This window comes from Anguilla anguilla, chromosome 16 (genome assembly GCF_013347855.1).
Source record: "Anguilla anguilla isolate fAngAng1 chromosome 16, fAngAng1.pri, whole genome shotgun sequence".
NCBI lineage: Eukaryota > Metazoa > Chordata > Actinopteri > Anguilliformes > Anguillidae > Anguilla > Anguilla anguilla.
In genome coordinates, this window is record NC_049216.1 from 29,762,880 (window position 1) to 29,775,572 (window position 12,693).

The 12,693-nt window shown below is 42.8% G+C and overlaps 1 protein-coding gene across 1 annotated transcript; it reads right to left on the minus strand.

Annotated features, from left to right (window-relative positions):
• Window positions 1–400: 400 nt before the first annotated feature.
• On the minus strand, window positions 401–4,105 carry nudt19 (nudix (nucleoside diphosphate linked moiety X)-type motif 19). Its single transcript, XM_035394887.1, has 3 exons — window positions 3,168–4,105; window positions 2,136–2,343; window positions 401–1,748 (listed from the first exon to the last, which is right to left on the minus strand). Exons 1-3 carry the CDS (start codon window positions 3,948–3,950, stop codon window positions 1,516–1,518), a joined length of 1,224 nt encoding a protein of 407 aa, XP_035250778.1. The 5' UTR covers window positions 3,951–4,105; the 3' UTR covers window positions 401–1,515.
• Between the last annotated feature and the right edge of the window lie 8,588 nt (window positions 4,106–12,693).

Sequence of the window (12,693 nt, forward strand, 5' to 3'; positions counted from 1 at the left end):
CAGTTCCTGGCGCCTGGTGTTGACTCTGTGCAAACCTTTAACTGTTATAGAATAGCTTTTCCCATGTAATTATTTAACCGATCTTTTCCTTTGGAAAGTATTGGCAGGGCTGATATAGTCCTTTTGAACTGGTTACGATGCATTTCACAGTAACCGATTAATTCAGCGTTTGTTCAGATTTACAATAACCATACTATATGCTAGAATGGCAGCACCGTGAGATTATGGGCAATTACAATGGATACTAAACTAAAGGGGAAGCAATTGCACAGTCTAAAGTGTGTGGACTATGCAAAATTAGTTAAGTTTCAATATCATGTTCTTTACCAAGTTTTAAAGACACATGTAAGGATCAGAACTGGAACATAGAAAATATAAATATGAGAATAGTCAGAAGAAATGCCATGGAAACAATTTTTATTTAAATAACTTTATATAGTCTGCATTTGTAAAAGTTGAAAAATTGTAAAGTGCTGAAATAAATTTAAATGAATACTGTAATCAAACAAGTTGCAATCAAAATTTCTATCAGAAAACAGGAGTCGATGTTTTTAATAAGTACGCAATGTCCAGTTTCACAGATTAAGCCAAGTCCCAGACTAAATTCAATTTTAGAGATTCTCCATACAAAACTTAATTAGGTCCAGGACTAAACGGAATCTGTGTCTGTGAAACTGGCCCGATATGTACCATCACTGTTTGAATGGTTTAAGTCAAATTAACTTGTGATTTAGGAAAAAGAAGTCTGGACCTTATTTATCAATTAAACTCTACATTTGGTCAATAATTTTGATCATTTCAGGGGGAAGACCTAACCCTAACCCTAAACTGACCACAAGTTTTCAGATCATAATTAACAGGAGATATTTAACCCTCAAATTATGTTGAAATTATATGAGGCCTTTTATGTTTGCCGTCAGATTTACTCCAACAGTTTAAACCAACACAAAATGGTTTTAATAGAAAAATTGACACTTTGTCAGTCACCTTCTTAATTTTTCCCAAATGACTGACCTTTTATCCCAAAACATTAAAAAAATCTTAGAGAAAATTCTAATTTTAGAGCCCGAGTTAAGAAAAAATCTGAAACCTGTATGGGAAAGCGCAACCAGAATCACCCACATAAAAAAATCAGAGATAACCAATAAAAAAAGGTTGTGCATTTTCTTACATTTTAGACTGCTACAGAGCCTGCGGTCAAAATGACCCCACAAAACACGTTTGTATACAAAGCAGATACAGGACATTTATTACATGTTTACTATGTAATCCCACCACATTAGCAAAAGTTATACAGTATCATAATGATGAAAAAATGAGGTTAACTGGGTTTTAAAAGATGTCGATCACCAAATGTAGAAACAATAAAAAAGGTCTTATACTGCACTATTGTGTAGGGGTCACCTCTTGTAAATCTCACATTATTACGTCCTGTTTTCGATCTGATAAAATTCTTAGTAAATATATGACTGAAAGAATACATTCAGCTGGAGATGAGGAGTTTTGGCACGAGGCTCATAGCTGACTCTTGTGCCTTGAAGAGCTGGGCTGAGGAAGACCTCCGATGGGTGACAGGTGCTTGTATTTTGGCGTGATGCTCACTTGGACGGTGACGGTGTAAAGGTCGAAGAACACCAGGCGGTGCAGGGCCGAGCTCTCCTGCTGCAGCTGCTCAAAACCCTTCTCCGTGCGTAAGATCACCCCTTTTTCCCCCGAAAAGTCCGCATTCTCAGTGTACAATTCATCACCTGAGCATGAGGAACCCCCCATCCCCAAACACACACACACACACACACATACACACATACACACAAAGGGGCAAAATGTTACAAACTATTCAAAAAACATTTGACCCACCTGCTTACTCCAAACCACTCCTACCTGATACCTAGTGGGTTTTATTCAATTCTGGAGGGGGGTCTTGGTTTTATACTGTATAGCAAAGACAGGAGACGAGGCACTTGGTATTACAGTTCATGCTCACTGGACGGACTTCACGTAAGGACAAAACCCAGACTATGTACAAAATGTAAACACACTCTCAAAAAAAGAACTGTTGAAACATTTCTAAGATCACTTTCAGATATGCTCTCAAAGGAGAAAATGGGCCATTTAACAGAAACAGCGGGCATGACCTGGCAGAAGGAACACGCGACTGTCGCTGGAGTCCAGTCGTACAGCCAGAAAGCACTCGCAGCCCTCCTGCGCTCTCATCCGGGCAAAGCTGTGCAGGTCCTGCAGCTGTGGAAAGCGACTCATTCGGCCAAGCTCGTAGATCTGCGGCAGGGCTAGAAAGAGCTGTCGGGCCTGGAAGCTCTGCATTACTTCAGAAGGAGTGGACCACTGTAAGCGACAGAGACAGAGGAGACTGTTAAGACATTGAAGGAACACTGCCTGTCACTGTGGATAATATGAGAGCACGATCGCTACTGCTTCTTCCTGCATGCAGTTCACATAGACAGTGCTCAGATGTGCTTCACACGAGAATAGAGCAAGCAGATTTATATTATATATCACTTATATTTAGCTTAAGGTCTACACTATTTCTAAACCTGGAGTTTTTCTGATTAATGACTATAGGCCTTCATGTCAACCTTCAAACGCAGACTAAAGACTCATCTCTTCAGGCTGCACCTCTCACCACCCCTCCCTAGCCTGTAGTTTAGCTCTACTCTATTTACCTCAATGTACCTAGTTAGGCTAATGCAATCTCGTTAGTTTTGCATTTGGCAGGGCTGTTCTGTTTGATTCTGATTAGGCAAATGTGATTTCAGTGCTAGTTTTGTACTTGACAGGATTGTTTTGTTTATTTGCTCAACAGGTTACCCTACAGGGTTGCAGTCCTGATCTATGTGGTCACTTCTGGCACTACGATCTTTACTTCACTCTAGTGTGTTTTTCTGCACCTCTGCACTTTGACCTGAGGCACTTGGATAAGAGCGTCTGCTAAATGCCTGTAATGTAATGTAATGTAATGTCAAGGACAAATTACTAAGACGACATCGTGCAACATTGAGTCGGGTTACCTTCCATTATAACTTCATACTTGAGCTCTACTGAGTACCCAGACGTCTGTAATTAATACAAAAGCAGCCTACGAATGGAACAGGACAAATGCACTGTACCGTATTAACTGTGAAGCAAGACTTCGTTTCTTAACACATCACCTTAAAATGTACTATTTCCTTTTCATCTTGAATGGTACGTGGGATGTCCTCCAAGCAACAAATGAAAAAGGCAGTGTCGTACCTCCTACTTGTCTCGAGACCTCTGGGGGTCAACCAATTCCCCCACTCATGCATTGCCCATATATTGGGCATGCAGTCCAGTTCTCCACACATACGGATGAAATTAAAAGGATTCTCATTTACCAAAGACCTCCACCTAGCCAGTTCACGCTCATCTAAGAGCTCGTTTAACCTTGTGGGGGAAGTCGCGACGTTGTTGTCTCCAGGATGGTTCAAACAGTGAGCAATGTCATTCTCCTCCTTTTTAGGAACAACAAGAAGTATTCCGGACTCTTCAAAGGTCTCCCGCACGGCACAGATTCTCAACGCAACAGCACTTGGAATAAGAGACCCCAGTTTTTGTCTGTCCGTAGCAAAAATAGGTGGTCTCGTCTCCGGAGCCTGTTTGACAAACCCCAACCCAAAATTTGGCCAGTGCCGGAACGATTTGAAAGTCTCTAACCAATCGTTGGAAAAATCCGAGGGATCAACCAAACCACCGGGGAAAACGTAAGCGTTAGGCATAAACCCACTTTTGACACTTCGCTTCAGCAATAGCACATCATAATCAAAAACGGGCTTGGGTGACAAGTCCGACTTGGTAAAGTCAGGAGGCGAAGGGTTTTCCCTTGATTTCAAACAGTCGGTTGCAGTTTTGAGTCTAGTCCTAGCAGCTAGAATGACTGTCGCAGCCTCCTTCCAGTGCCTCAGTGCTAAATTCATCTTCGGTTGTATTCACATGCAAATAGAAAACAATATTTTGGCCGATGCCTCTTTGTGCATTTACTGTATTACGCTATATATAGCGTATACACTCCGTTCACTATCAAGTAGCACCAGTGAACTCCCATTGAACTCCACGCTCAAAAAGAAGTCACACAGAAATATCAAGAGCGGAGCGGTACCCTCTTTTTAGGTAGTTTGTGTATTAATTGCGCCATCTACCGCCATGGCTGATAAGGCGTAGTGGTGTAAAGTAGTCATTCATATACACGAATCACGTTCATAATGTGCACAATTTATAATTCACATAGTGCAACAAACAACCTAAATTAAAAGCGGACATGTTTATAGATATATACAAAGATTTAAAGTTAGAGCAAGATAATTAATGTAGGCCTATTAGAAATCTTTTCAGGACAATAATGAGGAATATGATCATTTTTTTAATTTTAGATAGGCTATTTTCGTCAGAAGTCATTTCCAATTATTTCCAATTTTTAAATTTCGAGGACCCACTTTCTTACTCAGACACTACCTCTGCTTAGTTGTCTTACTGGCTTTCAGAGTAATGACTTCTGAAACACAGTATTTTCTAAAAGATGGCGCACTGAGATGGTTGGTATCTTAGCAACAAAACCATAGAAACGGAGGCGTTCTATTGGGGGGAGACGGGTGACTCTTATTGATTTTTACTCACTCCTTAGAAATTAATTCTCTGAGAGATTTACCATTTTGTTCTTTATTTCCCGTGAATGTTAAAAAGCAATTGTGCGTCAACAGCGATCACAGAACACCGGTTTCATATATTTTTTCAATTTCAATATATTCTGAAATATTTTGTCTGTATATCATCAGATGGGAGAAAACTCTATACTGTGGTAAACAAAAGGGTCACAGTCACGGATTGAACACTTGAGTCAGACTTAATTATGAATCTTTGATTATTTCATGCTTCTATGCTTTAAAAAAAAAAAAAAAAAAAAAAAAATTTCATATATTGAAACCACAAGACAGTTTTATAGCATCTTGTTGCACAATTTGTTGCACAAAAATTTCAAAACTGATTGAGAAGGATAAACTGATTCTTTTGTAAATAATGAACATCTTTGGATATCACATAGCATGGAAACAGGGTTTCTCCTTGCAGGTAGCTTTGAGCTGTTTCGTCCCTGGGAAATGTATCTGCAGTAACTGCCTCTGGTCAGATTATTTTCTGCATCACTACTCTGAAACAAACTTCACAGTTTCCACGTGCTTGTGTATGGATCTTCACAGGTTATACAGTGAATGTGATTCATATTTGGAAGAAATACCTTAAATATGTCATTTAAAGCATCAATAGAGTTGTGTCTGATCGAGCTATATTATATATTACTTTTGTAAAGTTGACCTTGGAAATCAGTAAAGGCCTTTCAATAAAACTTTGTGGGAACATATTTGAAAGTCCATAGATAATCCTTCAATTTGTTTAGTGAAGTATACTACATTAAATAAATGCCTATTAAATGTTTCAAAATGCATAACCAAGTGTACAGTATGTTTGACAAAACTAGTTTTCAACAGCTCCTTGGTATTGAGTGCAACAAAGACCCCCTATAACCACAAGAGAGCAGTGTTGTACCTTTAAATTTCTTACCAAATGCAATGCGAAAGCTTGGTGTTTTTTTCCTACTGAAAACAACCTGTCCGTGTCTTTGAACAAAGAAATTATTAGTTACATCTGAATCGCTTTCATCTACTAATAATTATCATGGCCACTCAACAAGGTTACAACATATACTGTATTTTAATTTTTTAACCCAAAATTCATTCAACTGCACCACACACCCTTCACCATTCCTATTTACTTTGATTCTGACAGTATAAAGCTCGCCCATGCTCAGGAGACAATTATATTTCTTAAATACCTGATTCAATTTTTGTATATTTAAGAGCAGAATTCTGGATTTGCATGTAGTCTGGCAGCATAGCTAGGACAGCACTCTGTCTCCATGGTGACGTAACGCTAATATAAGGAGGGCAGCCAAACACGTTGTTTCTGCTGAGGTAAAAAAAAAATGCTATGTGATACAGTTACCTATTGAGACAAATCCCATTGTGCTGCCTGAAATTCGTGAAACAAGGAACTGCAATGCCTATACCTAGGTTGAGCAACACCTGCTGTGGAATATCAGAGATGGTTCCAAATCTAATCTGATTGATGATATGACAAATTAGATTTAAATGTAATTAGGACTGTGTAGGACTGTGGACATCCCGTAACTGGGTTTCTTTCCCCTGACTGGTTCTCACAGTAGTTACAACATGCTTTGTGCATTTACCTATGTCGCCATCCACATATCTGAAATTCAGTTCAATTGAATTTGGTTTTATTTGTGTAGTGCTTTTTCACAAAGAATCAGTGTCTGAAAACACTTTACAGGTGTTCTGGGCCCAGGCCCCATGTGCAAGCCAAGGACGACATTGGCAAGGAAAACTCCCTCCTGGAAATTGGAAGAAAGCTTATGTGGATTCTGGGAGGGGGGGAGTTTTGGGGGGGAAGGGTGGCCATCCACTTGTGGCAGATGCTGGGCAAACTAATTAAAGCAGTGCCAGAGAATTGAGAGATTTGGGTTCTTTAATCTGCAGTGACATAAAACAATACACCCGAATTCAGTAAAAAGTCCTACCAAATCAATTCAAGGATTGCACTCACACATAATCTGTAATTTCAACCTGGCCCTGAAGTCTGCAGAACACTAAAGCCTCATGTTGATCTGATCATTCCAGAGGAAACGACCACATTTCTGTGCCGTTAGCAGAAACTCGATTACAGTGCAGAAACGATGCACATGAGAATCAGAGCCCAGCTGAGAAACGGTCCAGGAGGAAGCAGGCAGGAAGCTGGCCTGTATAAATGCGACAGGACAGCTCATGCAAAGCAGCCCCAGATGCTCTCAGAGGGGAAGCAGAGATCCAGCTTTGGCTCTGGGGCTGCCAGCCTCCATCAGGGCACCGGTCCCAGCAGGCCACCACCGCTGAATCTGGAGCCCAGCCCAGAGAAACGGGACCTCCGGGGACAGCCTCTCACAGACAGACAGCCCCTGGCACCTTGCTTCTGACTCCCAGCCCCAGCCCCCAGCCCCCAGCCCCATCCCCAACCCCAGCCCCCAAACCTCACCCCCCAGCCTCCAGCCCCCAGCCCCAGCCCCCAAACCTCACCCAGGAAGGAACACACAGCACCTTGGCACCACGCCCCAGCCCCTGCCCACAAACCTCACCCAGGAACACACAGCACCTCAGCACCACCTGCCAAGTCTGGAAACTCAGTGTTCTGCCAGCCCTCCTCACTCTACCTTGCTTGGGACAGCTTCATTCCCCAGTCATCAGCCTGTATCTATCCCATCATCCTCTCTCCTCTACCCAGCAGAGCCTGCTCTATCCATCCCATCCTCCTCTCTCCTCTACCCAGCAAAGCCTGCTCTATCCATCCCATCCTCCTCTCTCCTCTACCCAGCAGAGCCTGCTCTATCCATCCCATCCTCCTCTCTCCTCTACCCAGCAGAGCCTGCTCTATCCATCCCATCCTCCTCTCTCCTCTACCCAGCAGAGCCTGCTCTATCCATCCCATCCTCCTCTCCCCTCTGCCCAGCAGAGCCTGCTCTATCCATCCCATCCTCCTCTCCCCTCTGCCCAGCAGAGCCTGCTCTATCCGTCCCATCCTCCTCTCCCCTCTGCCCAGGAGACACTTCTCACCCCAGCCTCCCCAGCTGGGCTCCGGGGGGCAGGCCAGATCTGGCTCAGAGGCAGAAACGGCCAGCTGCTGTCTCCCTGCTTTTTAAAATCAGCCACCACTTTTCCTGGCAATCAACTTCAATTATATAAGAGGCTGCATCCCTGTCTCCTGTGCTCTCCAGGGGCAGCGGTGCAAGGCTTTTGAATATTTCTTCCCCGCAGATGCAGCAATCATGAACCTGCGTAGCAGGTTTACTGTGGCGGCAGCGCAGTGAGAGGATAATCAATTCACATTTCTCACTCACATCTCTGTCTACCGAAAAGGCCACAGTGAGAACGATTACACTGAACTCAACTGAATCTGATTGTGGTGCTCCTTCTGTGCCAGCTAACTAGAACAAAGACGGGTGAAAACTATCAGTATTCACAAGCAGTGTGATGTAGAAGGCCCTGAGTGAGCTGATTAAAGCAATCCTCGTAAGAACAACTGCTGACTTGCTTAATGATGCCGTGAAATCAGGTCTGGTGCTACATCTCGAAATGAGAAAACATCAGGAAATTTTTTGATGTCACAAACAGACTTGCGCCAACAGGAGCGCATATATGTGATTCCAGTGTAATTCATAGCATGTCCATGAAGAAGTTTTGGAATACAGTAGACAAGCACAAGAGATAGCTCATCAGTCCTTAGTTTATCTTATTTGGAATGAGACTCATACATGCTTCTTCACGTCAGCAAATTAATCGACGAGGGCATTCCTTCCCCTCCAGTAAAGCTGAGGCGTGTGCACTTGTAGTTCGGCTTGACATTTTCTCCATGTTCTGCACTCAAGTTTTAAAACCGTACCCCTGGAAAAGGTTACCAGAGAAGAGTAGCAAGGATACTCATTAAGATCATAAACCCAGACAAGCCCTCTCTTCTCTGTTGACCTTCGTGACTTCTGTGTGCTATTCTCCTATGCAAAAAAGAAATGTTTGCCAAGGGAAGAATATGCACACTAGTTTCAGATAAACTGATGCCAATTTTTTATTCAGAAACATAAATAATAATTAATTTGGAATAGGCTCTCTGGTTACTTGTTACTCGGAACAACTGGGCAATCTTTTTTTATCGCAAAAGATTGCATATTCAATAAATCATAAGCAAGAAATGACTGTACCTACATGTATGTATATGATTCCTATTTTACCTATAAGACAGCAACTTAGAACCTTGACGTTCAATTAAATGTATGGAGTCCATTACATTACATTACATTACAGGCATTTGGCAGACACGCCTATCCAGAGTCCAAGATACTAGATTCAAGATTCGGCCTACAGTAACCTCATCAAAGTCCTTCCAAACTGCATTTCACATTTTTTCGACATCACAAGAGTCATAGACCGTAGGCGACATGTGGCTCTCTCTTCATTATTGACTGTCCATGGGGAAAGTGCCGTCTATCTACAAGTAGCACTTTCTCTGTCAATACAGTAATGTCGCTTTAACGACTCCACTTGCTATCTAATCAGCCACTGCGCACCGAGAGTCCCCACCAGCTGGGTCCTGGTTGCCGTGGGAGATCTGAAGATGCTACTCATCCCCCGTAGCAAGTGAAGCGGAAGGACAGTCGCCACGCCGACATTAGCAACCGCCTTCTTAAGAAGACCTCAACACGGGTTAGCACTGGGGCTAGCGTCCGGTACAGAGCGCATCATACACACCACATCCGAACTTAAACCCGAACGCTGAAACGCCAAGTCGAGCTGGGGTTGACGGATAGGACAGGACACCTGTGAGATCGCCTGACGAGCACAGATGCCCCCATCAAGGCACTCAGGTTACATTGGCTTAAAAGGCACTGATCCAGGTTGAGTCACAAAGCCGGCTTTGCACACATAATCAATTTTTTACAGCGGGATATGTGCTAAAAAGCCATTGCTCAAGGGCAGAGAAATCACATGCAGGTTACAGGTCTGCTTCCTTAATCTCTCCACCACACTGTTAATACAGTGACCAGGAAGTTGCTGGACTGCATGTACGCTGTCTATCTACAATGGTTTTCTAATTATGCAGTCAAAACAGGAATTTGTAGTATATTGTAGTACACAGACTGTTGATTTGCACAATTCAGCCAAGCATTCCCATGGTGGAATTTGAACCACGATATTGTTTTAGAGACATTACAACTGCTGTTAGACAGTACGTACGCTGTCTATCCACAATGATTTATTCATTACGCAGTCAAAACAGAAATTTATTGTACATCTCAGTACACGGACTATTGATTTGTATAATCCAGCCAAGCATTCCCATGGTGGAGGCTGAATCACGAGATAGTTTTTATTCACAGATATTCAAAGCTTAACATCACAGGGAAAGTAGTGAACTGTAAATAATGAACAAGAAAAATCTGCCATTGTTCCAATTGAGCTAATGAGATTTACCAGAGGCATTCATTACCAGCAGATTAAACTTTTTCTTCTTCTTTTCTGCATGGAAGACATGACAAATGGTCATAGGATTTGAAAGACAAGAAGTCATTTTTTTTTTCCGAACCACCGGCGTGAAATAGAACACGTCAACTTTCTGGTTCAGTGATGGTGCCCCGCCCTCCCCTCCACGGAGCCGGTGGCAGCCTGCGCTCGCCTCCTGACCCGGCGTTAATTAAGGTGTGCAATGCCGGGGAACCGCGGCGTGAGGCTCATTTAACCAAGTCTCAGTCCATCTCGCAACCTGCCAATTACACTGAGGCCCTGCTCAATGCTTCACACTGCAGGCCCACCCAGGTGAGCACCGCACACTAAACATGCCATGCACACACACACGCACACATGCACGCACACACACACATACACACACACAAACAAACACACACACACGAAAATGTGAAAGCCTTTACAGGGTACAGGTTATCACCAGATGTCACAAGAGCCTGTGTTTCTTCCTCAGCCTGATCGTGGGCTGTAGAGCCCCAGCATTCCTGTCCAATGGCACACAAACACACATTAAAGAGCAATTAGCCCCACTGACTGAACAGATATCTGGCACAGGCTGGCCTTCAGGCAGTCTGTGTAGCATGGACGTGCGAACCGCTGGTAAAACGATCATAAACAAGTTGAGAGCTTAGTCTGAGGGAGGAGATTCAGTGACCTCACACATCGAACAGTCCCTCCCAGGGCACACAGGACTTGGACCTCAGGCTCAAGGTCAGCCTTTGGCCCCCCCACAATGACAATCATAAACAACATCTTTAGCAGCCCCTTGAAAACAGGAACAGCCAAGGGCCCACCACAAGCTTGTTACGATGACGCCATTGTCCCAGTTGAGCCAGACTGAGTCTGCTCCACACTGGCGTCTGTCATGGTAAACACGCTTTCATTTCTCAGCTTTACAGTTCATCTCAGTTCTCTGGATGCCTTGCGTAACTGCAGCATGTCCAGGAAGCGCCCGTCCTCTAATGTCAAATGACAGACTCCGGGCAAACAGACGGCTAAATGCAGGTTTGTTCAGCAGAACAATCGAGCCGGAGCACTAATCTGCAGTGTGTTTCAGTACACTGCACAAGCTAAAAGCACTGCACACAGTCAACATACTGAGGAATATGGCACCGCTGTGGCATGAAAGGGAAAAAAAACACTGATATTTCAGGGCAAATTATTTTTGTAAGGCCAGGGATCACAGAAAGCACAAAGCTCTTAAAAATTCAGCAGTGGGACTTGTAACATTTGGTTTTATTGAAATTTTACAAATCCTAGAGTAGAAACAATAGTGTCCTGGAAAATGATTTGACATTCCTGATTTCCTCCATTATTGCATATTTGTCAGACTGAATGGTTTCAGATCTTTAGACAAAATGTAATATTAGACAAAGGAAAACAGAGTTAACACAAAACATTTTTAAAATGATTACTTCATTGATATAATGAAAAAAGTTACATATTGTTACATATGCAAAAGTAAAGGCAATTGGGACAGTGACAGAATTTGCTTTTTTTGGTTCTGGTTTTAACATGATCTGAAATACAAAGTCATCATATTTAGTACCTATTTTCCTTCAGTCTTGTCTTGAGCAAAGCATCTTCAATTGGATTCAGGTTAAGTCATTTGGCCAGTCAAGAACATTCCATTCTTGGGCCCTTTGGTCCTTGGTTGCTTTAGCAGTGTGTCACCTGGGGTCATTGTCTTGCTGCAATATGAAGCACCGTCCAATGAGGTTTGAGGCATTTGGTTGGATCTGAGCAGATATTTCTGCACGCTTCAGAATTCATCCTGCTGCTACTGCCAGCGGTCACATCATCAATAAAGTGGGCCAGTTTCATTGGTAGCCAGAAATGCACAAGCCACAGCACTACCTCCACCATGTTAAAAAAAATCAGGACGGGTGCTTTGAATCATGAGCAGTTCCGTTTTTTCTCCAAAATTTTTTTCCCCATCACTTTGGTACAGGCTAATCTCATCATAAGAGTTTGTTCCAGAGTGCTAGTTTTTTAATGTACTTTTTTTAGTAAACTCTAACCAAGCTGTTCTGTTCTAGAGGCTTACCAGTGGTTTGCATCTGGCAGTGAACCCACTGAGGTTAGGCTGGTGTAGTCCTTTCTTTATTTTAGTCTTTGACGCACTTATGCCTACATCATGGACAGTATTCTTGATCTGCATGACAGATGAAAAGGGGAGTTCTTCACACCTGAAAGTATTTTTCGGTCATTCACTACAGTGGTCTTCCGTGGTCAACCAGGTTGTTTGTCATTGCCAAGCTCACTTGTGCATTCTTGCTAATGTCACTGTCCAAATATTCACAGACTGCAGTGTATGTACGTGTATATATACACAGACTCCAAAGGAAATCAAAAACTTTGAATGAAGACTAGAGACTGGAAGCACTCTTATACCTTCAGTAAGGAAGCTATTGAACAAACCTGACTAATCATTACATTACATTACATTATAGGCATTTAGCAGACGCTCTTATCCAGAGCGACGTACAACAAGTGCATAGGTTTCATGATGTAGAGGCGCAAAAGAAACACTAGAGTGAAGTAATCA

Excerpts from the sequence above, each read along its gene's own strand:
- nudt19 (XM_035394887.1), bottom strand. The coding sequence starts at position 3,950 with ATGAATTTAGCACTGAGGCACTGGAAGGAGGCTGCGACAGTCATTCTA. Across the intron at positions 2,344-3,167 it reads AGGAAATAGTACATTTTAAG|TGGTCCACTCCTTCTGAAGT; the intron begins GTGATGTGTTAA and ends TGTCGCTTACAG. Across the intron at positions 1,749-2,135 it reads TCGCGTGTTCCTTCTGCCAG|GTGATGAATTGTACACTGAG; the intron begins GTCATGCCCGCT and ends CCTCATGCTCAG.